Source organism: Bos indicus x Bos taurus, chromosome 18 (assembly GCF_003369695.1).
Source record: "Bos indicus x Bos taurus breed Angus x Brahman F1 hybrid chromosome 18, Bos_hybrid_MaternalHap_v2.0, whole genome shotgun sequence".
Taxonomy (NCBI): domain Eukaryota; kingdom Metazoa; phylum Chordata; class Mammalia; order Artiodactyla; family Bovidae; genus Bos; species Bos indicus x Bos taurus.
The window spans coordinates 10476069-10486031 of NC_040093.1; the positions used below are offsets into that span (position 1 = coordinate 10476069).

A 9963-nucleotide genomic window follows, 5' to 3' on the forward strand; every position below is an offset into this window, starting at 1 on the left:
CCTCAGGGTTGAAAAATCAAAGAGCCTCAATCTCTGCTCTGGTGAAGCTCAGACATTTGAAAAGAGAGAGTCCCAATGCAGGGTGATAAGTATTTTCATGGCAATGGGATAGGAAGGGCATGAATCCTAGAAAGTACCAGAATTTACAGGGGGATGGGACAGGGTGGTCAGAGGAAACATTTTTTGCTAAGACTCAGAGGATTGAGGAGGAGATAGTCAGGAATGCCTTGGAAGAAGCATCCTTGTTGAGGGTGAAGAACACACAAAGGCTTGAAGGTGTGAAGGGTGCTGTTACCTGGGGAAACGTGTGAGGTCAGGGTTCCTGGAATAAAAAGTGGATGTCCGTGCTATGGCAGAATCTGGGACTAGAGAGGTGGGTGGCGGCTGGTTCTCGCAGGATCCTTTATGTCAGGCTGAACGTTGCTGGGAAAGGGATAGAGTCAGCCCTGGGGAAGGTGTCTTCCTTTGTTTGCTTCCCTTCTGACACTTCTGTGCCTCTGTTCCCACCTCTGCCTGACCCCGGGTCCTCTTCACTCTGTCCCCATCTCTCCTACGTCCAGAGGAGGGCGGCATTGGGCTGAGAGCCTCAAAGTGTGTGCAGTCCCAGAGAAGAGCCGAGGCTAAAATCACTGCAGATGGTGACTGCAGCCATGAAATTAAAAGACACTTACTCCTTGGAAGGAAAGTTATGACCAACCTAGATAGCATATTCAAAAGCAGAGACATTACTTTGCCAACAAAGGTTCGTCTAGTTAAGGCTATGGTTTTTCCTGTGGTCATCATGTATGGATGTGAGAGTTGGACTGTGAAGAAAGCTGAGCGCCGAAGAATTGATGCTTTTGAACTGTGGTGTTGGAGAAGACTCTTGAGAGTCCCTTGGACTCCAAGGAGATCCAACCAGTCCATTCTGAAGGAGATCAGCCCTGGGATTTCTTTGGAAGGAATGATGCTGAAGCTGAAACTCCAGTACTTTGGCCACCTCATTCGAAGAGTTGACTCATTGGAAAAGACTCTGATGTTGGGAGGGATTGGGGGCAAGAGGAGAAGGGGATGACAGAGGATGAGATGGCTGGATGGCATCACTGACTCGATGGACGTGAATCTCACTGAACTCCGGGAGTTGGTGATGGTCAGGGAGGCCTGGCGTGCTGCGATTCATGGGGTCGCAAAGAGTCGGACACGACTGAGCGACTGATCTGATCTGAGGGGCAGCTAGCTAAGCAACTGTCTGGAAGGTGGAGATGGGACAGACAGACCCAGGAATGGGTGGGGTGTGCAGGTGTGAATCCAGAACCAGAGGGACGGGCTTGGGTCCTGTCTTCTCCTCTGCCTGTCCCCCAGCCCTTCTCCAGAAGTTTTGTTGCAGGAAGGGGGACCCCTTCCAGGGCTCGAGAGTGGGCTCTTGTCTAATACTGAGAAATGAATTGTCCAAGGAAACACATGGACAATTTGTGTTGACAAAGCAAGAGATTTTATTAGAAAGGGTGAGAACTGCTCTGCTACGTGACTCGCAGTCTCAGGGTTTTATGGTGATGGGATTTGTCTCTGGGTTATCTTTGGCTGATCATTCCGACTCATAGAGTCCTTCCTGGTGGCGCAGCCAAGATGGATGTCAGCAAGAAGGATTCTGGCAGGCGGTAGTACACATGGGGTTTCCTTTTCACCTCTCCTGAACTCTTCTGGTTGGCGGTGGTTTATTAGTTCCGTGTTCCTTACCAGGACCGCCTGTCATAAAATAACTCACCAAGCGGTAGCTGTGCAGCCGCCATTTCTTCCGCCTCCGGTCTCTGGATCTTTCGTAGAGCGTCCAACAGCGCTATGTTGGGACAGAGCATCCGGAGGTTCACAACCTCAGTGGTTCGTCGGAGCCACTATGAGGAGGGTCCAGGGAAGAATATACCATTTTCAGTGGAAAACAAGTGGAGATTACTAGCTATGATGACTTTGTTCTTTGGGTCTGGATTTGCTGCACCTTTCTTTATAGTAAGACACCAACTGCTTAAAAAGTAATCCATGAGACAGATAGGAAGAGGAGCATATTAAGAGGTGCAGTCTCTTAAAAGGATCAATCCCTTGAATTCAGCATCCTAGATATGTTTGTAAATAAACTTATAGCATAAAAAAAAAAAAAAAAATAAAATAACTCACCAGATGGTTACTATGGTGCCTGCCCAGTGTGGATGGTTTCAGTCAGTATACCTCCCCCAACAGTTTCAGCTGCTTCTTCCTGCCCCTGAAGAGAGTGCTAGGCCTCCCCCGAGGGGGCGGGAAAAATGAGGGCTGGACCTGTGGGGGAGGAGCTGGAGGGAGGATGAGGTCATATGGGGGAAGGGGTCTCCCACCTGCCTTTCCATGATCTCAATGGAAAGGTGAAAAAGACCAAGAATATATTTGGGGTAGCCATTCCCTTCTCCAGGGGATCTTCTCAACCCAGGGATCAAACCCAGATCTCCTGCATTGCAGGAAGATTCTTTACCATCTGAGCCACCAGAGAAGCCCAATGTTTGACAAACTACCCAAATTACCAATTTAGCTTACAGACATATTCCCCAGAAGGGTACATTCATATTCATTGGGTAGACTGGAGAAAAATATACATATATATAGGTATGTATTTCTCTCTCTTTCTTCTTTCTTTTCTTCTGGTGGTGCAGCTTGTGGGATCATAGTTGCCTAATCAGGGATTAGACCCACTCCCTTGGCCTTGAAAGCCCAGAGTCCTAACCACAAGACCACCAGAGAATTCCTTTAAAAAAAAAAAAATTCTTCCTCTTCTCTTTCCACCCCACCCCTTCTTCCCTGTCTCTTTTTCCCTTCCTTCTCTGTTACCACATATCTAGTTGGCTGCTTCCAATGCTGACTTCTAGTCTGACTTTTACCTCCACCTTATTTTTTCTTTCTGTTGTACCGGTGGTGGCCACCCCCCAGCTCCCAGCTCCACCAACCACCCGAGACCGTCATCCTCACCCTCACCATCTCCATCACTCATCCTCCTCTCCCTCATCGTCATCATCAAGCACAGCCCCTTGGGGACCCGTGGGAGACTTTCTCTGGGAAACACCCAGGAGTGTGTTGACACGGGGGCAGGTGCCAGGGTGGCTGAGAGTCTCATCTCTGGGGTCAAATCCACCTGAGTGGACTTATCTCTCCATCACTAACTTCATGGCCTAGAGCAAGCCATTCAAACTCTCGGTGCCTCAGTTCCTTCATCCATATAATGGGAACAAAGGCAATAGTACTTTGTGGGGTTGGTGTGAGGAATAACCAAGTTAACTTGTGTAAAGTGCTTAGAACAATGCTGGCATACAGTTCAGTTCAGTTCAGTCACTCAGTCGTGTCTGACTCTTTGCGACCCCATGAATCGCAGCACGCCAGGCCTCCCTGTCCATCATCAACTCCCGGAGTTCACTCAGACTCACGTCCATCGAGTCGATGATGCCATCCAGCCATCTCATCCTCTGTCATCCCCTTTTCCTCCTGCCCCCAATCCCTCCCAGCATCAGAGTCTTTTCCAATGAGTCAACTCTTTGCATGAGGTGGCCAAAGTATTGGAGTTTCAGCTTTAGCATCATTTCTTCCAAAGAACACCCAGGGCTGATCTCATTTAGAATGGACTGGTTTGATCTCCTTGGAGTCCAAGGGACTCTCAAGAGTCTTCTCCAACACCACAGTTCAAAAGCATCAATTCTTCTGCGCTCAGCCTTCTTCACAGTCCAACTCTCACATCCACACATGACCACTGGAAAAACCATAGCCTTAACTAGATGGACCTTTGTTGGCAAAGTAATGTCTCTGCTTTTGAATACGCTATCTAGGTTCGTCATAACTTTCCTTCCAAAGAGTAAGCGTCTTTTAAATGCTCATTAAGTGTCAGTAATTGTTGGACTTCCCTGGTGGTCCAGTAGTTAATCCGCCTGCCAATGCAGAGGACACAGGTTCCATCCCTGGGCCGAGAGGATCCCACATGCCACGGGGCAACTAGCCCTGTCCGCCACAACGACTGAGCCCATGTGCTTCCACTACCGAAGCCCCAGAGACGATGCTCTGCAACCAGAAGCCTGCCTACTGCAATGAATAGCCCCCACTCACAACTAGAAAGCCCACACACAGCAACAAATATCTAGTATAGCCAAAAAACAAATAATTTGTTTTAAGTCAAAGACCTTTAGTTCCTCCTCAAGGGCTGTACATAATATTCTGAGTCATCCTTTGAGCCGTTTTGCAGATACTGAAACTCCCACCAGGTGAAAGGCGTTAATTATATGCTGCCCACAAGTTTGCAGACCCCAGACTGGTTGGAACCAGAAGGCTGATGATGTTGACTTCTGATTACCTCACCACCAACCAATCAGAATGTCCAAGAGCTGATTACACACCCCACAACCACCCTTCTGCTCCTATCTTTAAAAATCTTCCCCTAAAAGCCACGGGGAAGTTTGGGTCTTTTAAGCACCAGCTGCCTGGACTCCTTGCTTGGCGCCTGCAGTAAATGCTGTGCTTTGCTTCGCCACAACCCAGTGTCAGCAGATTGGCTTTACTGCACATGAGCAAGCAGACCAAAGTCTGGATTGGTAACAGAAGCAGATCAGTGGTTGTTTTTTAGGATACTCACAGAGTTGCCAATCCAGCATCACAATCAATATCAGAACGTTGTCATCCCCACAAAGAAAACCATATACCCGTTACCAGTCACTGCCCATTTCCTCGCAAACTTACCCCACTTGTGTGTGTGTGTGTGTGTGTGTGTGTGTGTGTGTGTGTGTGAAGTTAGTCACTCAGTTGTGTCTGACTCTTTGGGATCCCATGGACTGCAGCCCACTAGGCTCCTCTGTCAACAATGGAGTGGGTAGCCGTGCCCTCCTCCAGGGGATCCTCCCGATCCAGGGATTGAACCTGGATCTTCTGCATTGCAGGCAGGTTCTTTACCGTCTGAGCCACAGGGGAAGCCTCCTCCCACTAGGCAACTCCTAATCTACTTTTTGTCTCTCTGGGTTTGCCTGTTCTGGACATTTCATATGCATGGAATTGTTAGTGGTCCATGTGTTCAGCTTCTTTCACTCAGCATAATGTTTCCAAGGCTAGCGTATGTTTTAGCATGTACAGTATTGAAACAGAGCAGGATCCCATGGTTCTTCCCCATCACGTCTTCTGCTTGCCTTTTGTCTGTGGAAAAACTTTAGTCAAAGAATTAATTTAATCAGAGAAGGGAGAAAATGCAGAAGCAAAGAAAAGCAGTCCAACAGGATGAAAAAATAACAATTTAGTAAGCAGAGTCAAGGACACTTAGTTCCTCTTCAAGGGCTACGTAATAGATAATAGTAGATATTGAAATCTCCACGGGGTTGAAGAAATTAACTAAACGATGACCAGACAGTAGCCAGGACATGAGCTGCTACAATTCTGAGAAGTGGCCTCAAGGAAATGGGAAAAAACGGACCCTGTACCTGAAGATTAACTGTATTTAAAACAATCAGGATGACGCTGATCATATCACCACATGACCAATTTCAAGATGACTATCGGAGCTGTCTGTGACATTTCTGCACGTAGCCTCCTCCTTCGGTCTATGAAACCTCTTTCCCACTGATTGTCAGGGCGTGGTGGAGAGGGTGGTGGCGGGGGTCTGCCTCTGAACAGAAGCCCACCCTCCCTGCCCCCAGTTACCAGCATCCAAAACAACGCCGACTTTCCTTGCCACAAACTTTGCCTCTTAACCTTTGAGCAGTAAGCAGCCAGACCCCCACTTTTGGCCACAGAATTTCGCTCCTTTTTATGAATGAATAATATGCCATTTTAAGGACCCACTGCATTTTGTTTATTCCTTCAGGAGTTGATGGACATTTCGGTTGTTTTTACTTTTTGGCTATAACGAACAATGCTGCTATCAAGTGAGTGACTATTTGTCCATGAACTGTGTTTCACTAAAACTGGGAAATAAAGACCAAGGCAGGGACTTCCCTGGTGGTCCAGTGGTTAAGACTCCATACTGCCAGTGCAGGGGGCTCACATGCCAAGTGGCACGGCCAAAAAAACAAACCAAACAAACCAAGTAGAACAAAATGATTGTGTTTACAGACCCATCTAGAGATGGTAAAAGGATAAAGAAAGATAGAAATATGCCAGCAAAACTGAGAGTCACCGTTAGCTGCAGTAGGGGAGAGAGGTTTTCTGATACCATCCCAGGTGTGCATTAAAGGGTGAACTCAGCAGTCTTGGGATGCTCAAACCCCGTGTATTCCAAAGAGAGGACTGACCCATGACTGGCTCCTGGCACATAACCTCAAAGCCCTTGGCTTGTCCTACCTGATAAGAGTGTCTTTGTTTACTTGGGGGCTTGGACTGCACTGTATCAGCTTGACTTCTGGTGGTGCTGGGAGACTGAGTAGCTGAGGTCAGTTACACGGGCATCCAGACATTCCTACGTGACGGACCCACAGTAAAAATCCTGGACAACAAGGCTTGCAGGAGCTTCTCTGTTTGGCAATACTTAGCACTGTGTTGTCACACATGGTTGCCAGAAGAATTAAGTGCTGTTCTTATGACACCACTAGGAGAGACCCCTGGAAGCTTCCACCTGATCTCTCTTGAACTCTACTCTGTGTCCCTTTTGCCTCTGCTGATTTTAATTTGTATCTTTTCACTGTGCATGCATGCATGCAAGGTCACTTGCCATGCACAATTCTTTGAGACCCCATAGACTATAGCCTGCCAGACTCCTCTCTCCATGGGATTCTTCAGGTAAGAATACTGGAGTGGGTTGCCGGGCCCTTCTCCAGGGGAATCTTCCTGGCCAAGGAATCAAACCTGCATCTCCTGTGTCTCCTGCACTGGAAGGAGGGTTCTTTACCACTAACTAGCACCATCTGGAGGAGAAGGCAATGGCACCCCACTCCTGTACACTTGTCTGGAAAATCCCATGGATGGAGGAGCCTGGTAGGCTGTAGTCCATGGGGTCACTAAGAGTTGGACACGACCCTTTCCCTTTTCACTTTCCTGCATTGGGGAAGGAAATGGCAACCCACTCCAGTGTTCTTGCCTGAAGAATCCCAGGGACGGGAGAGCCTGGTGGGCTTCAGTTTATGGGGTCGCACAGAGTCGGACATGACTGAAGTGACTTAGCAGCAGCAGCAGCAGCACCATCTGGAAAGCCCCATCTTTTCACGGTAATAAAACACAAACGCGAGTCCAATGGCTTTGCTGAGTCCTGTGAGTCATTCCAGCAAATCATCGAACCTGAGAGTGGTCGTGGGGTCCCTGGAAACATCTGGCCTTAATCTGGATAGAGGTTTCTGCTCTGTTATTCTTTAAACTGTACATTTTATGAATGTTTGACATGTACGATGTCAGAATTAAAAAAATAACCATCAGGACTTTGTAACTGACAGAAGGTGGCAAATAAAGAAAAGGAAAGAATTAAAACCCACGGTTGGGTTGACGCAGAGGGCTTGGTGTGGCTGATGAGAAAAGATTCGAAAGAGAAATAGCTTAAGGGGAGCAAAATGAAGAATTACTGAATTCACCTTGGCCTTTCGAGTTTGAGAATCTGAGACTCTGGCTTAGTAGACTGACTTCAAAGCTCAGGAGAAGTGATAAAAAGACTAAAAGAGATCTCACTCAAAGAGAAATATAATCGAAAAAGATGCCATTTCCATGCCCCACCCCCCATCCCTGCCAAAGAAACTGAAGAGGGACTCCCCTAGTGATTAAGAATCCGCCTTCCAATACAGAGAGAGAATGTGGGTTTCATCCCTGATCAACGAACTAGGATCCCTCCTGCTGCTGGGCAGCTAAGCAGCCCTGCCACAACTAGAGAGCTTGCATGCTGCAACAACTTGCGTGCTTGCCCTGAGACCACATGCTCTAGAGCCCTTGGACAGCAACTAAAGAAAGCCTCTGAGCTGCAAAGCAAATATTCAGCACAGGCAAAAAAAAATCAGAGAAAGATTTAAAAGATAGTAATGTTCAACTTTGGCAAGACTGTGGGAGAATGGGCTGGGACAGAACTTTTTTTTCCCCACCAGTTATGCAGCACAATTGATTTTAAATGCATACTCCACGACCTAGAAATTTCAATTCTAATAATATATCCTTAAAAAGAAGTATTAGTACGCATGCATAAAGATTTTTCACACTACAGCCAAAAATGGCAAATGACAAGGATATTCTCCCCGGCATTATTTGTAAAAGCACAAAACAACAAACACCCTTAAAACCTTCAGTAAGAGTATGGATGTGCCACAGTTGATGAATACAACAGAATTTTCTGCAAGTACCAAAGGAACTGGAAGAGCGCTGCTTCCACACAGTGGAAAAACGTGCGTTCTGTCACTCAGTTGTGCCCGACTCTTGGCGACCCCATGGACTGTAACCCGCCAGGCTTCTCTGTCCGTGGGATTTTCCAGGCAACAATACTGGAGCAGGTTGCCGTTTCCTTCTCCAAGGGATCTTCCCAACCCAGGGATAGAACCCACATCTCCTTCCACTCCTGGACTGACAAGCAGATTCTTTTACCACTGAGCCCCCAGGGAAGCCCCCTTTACATAGCAGATTTATAAAGAACAGCAAGTTGCTCAAGTTCATATGATTCCATATTTGAATACAAAATGACACATGATCTTTTTCCATTTTATACTTGGGTTTTTAAATTTTCTATTTTTTAAGTTTTCTTTTTATGAGCTTGCTTTTTCTCCTCTAGATGTGTCACCATTGTTTGTTAAGAAGCCATTCTTCAATCACTAATTTGTAATGCTATTCTCAACCTGCATTAAATTCCCCAGTGGATTTCTATCCATCTCTGACCTTTCCAAGCAGTTCCTTTCATCTGTTTTCCATGCACTGGGATCACACTGTTTTATTTATTGAGGCGTGACGTTAGTCTTTAACATCTGGTAGAGTCTCCTTTTCTCAGCACTCTCTGCTTTTGGAATTTTTCTTTTTTTTCCCCTTTGGCTGTGCTGTGAGGCATATGTGGGGTTTTAGTTCCTTGACAAGAGATCGAACCCATGCCCTCTGCAGTGAAAGTGTAGAGTCTTAACCAGCAGACACCCAGGGAATTCCCTGGAATTTTTAAAGTAATTCTATTATTAAAGTTTTTTTTTTTTTTTTGGTCTAAAGGAATGTTTCTGGCCCTAAAATAAAATTGTGAGAGTCATCAAAATATAGCTATGAAACTATGAAATCACCCAGGGAGAAAAATGAGCCATGGATAGAACCCCCAGGGAATGCTAATTCTTAGAAAAGAACACCCCATAACCATGAACATAATTAAATTGAACAGATAGGGCACAACCAACCTTTTACTGAAGCTTGGTTAACTGAAGAAACTCCATTAAACCATCAGAAACAACTCTCTCCCCTCCTATCTTGTTCAGTCGCCAAGTCGAGTCCAACTCTTTGCCACCCCCATGGGCTGCAGCACACAAGACTTCCCTGTCCTTTACCATCTCCCAGAGTTTGCTCAAACTCATGTCCATTGAGTCGGTGATGCCATCCAACCATCTCATCCTCTGTCACCCCCTTCTCCTCCTGCCCTCAATCTTTCCCAGCATCAGGGTCTTTTCCAATGAGTCAGCTCTTCACACCAAGTAGCCAACGTTTTGGAGTTTCAGCACCACTCCTTTGAATGAGTATTCAGGGTTGATTTCCTTTAGGATTGACTGGTTTGATCTCCTTGCAGTCCAAGGGACTCTCAAGAGTCTTTTCTAGCACCATACTGAATTAGTCTCCTAGGGTTGCTGTAGGGAGCCTGGTAGGCTACAGTCCATGGGGTCACTAAGAGTCGGACACGACTGAGCGACTTCCCTTTCCCTTTTCACTTTCCTGCATTGGAGAAGGAAATGGCAACCCACTCCAGTGTTCTTGCCTGGAGAATCCCAGGGACCGGAGAGCCTGGTGGCCTTCAGTCTATGGGGTCGCACAGAGTCGGACATGACTGAAGCGACTTAGCAGCAGGGTTGCTGTAGC

At 46.8% G+C, this 9963-nt stretch overlaps 1 protein-coding gene across 1 annotated transcript; it reads left to right on the forward strand.

Annotated features, from left to right (window-relative positions):
• Positions 1–1731: 1731 nt before the first annotated feature.
• Positions 1732–2135, forward strand: LOC113876242 (cytochrome c oxidase subunit 7C, mitochondrial). The gene has a single exon (XM_027515226.1). The coding sequence runs from the start codon at positions 1819–1821 to the stop codon at positions 2008–2010; it is 192 nt and encodes a 63-aa protein (XP_027371027.1). The 5' UTR covers positions 1732–1818; the 3' UTR covers positions 2011–2135.
• The last annotated feature ends 7828 nt before the right edge of the window (positions 2136–9963 follow it).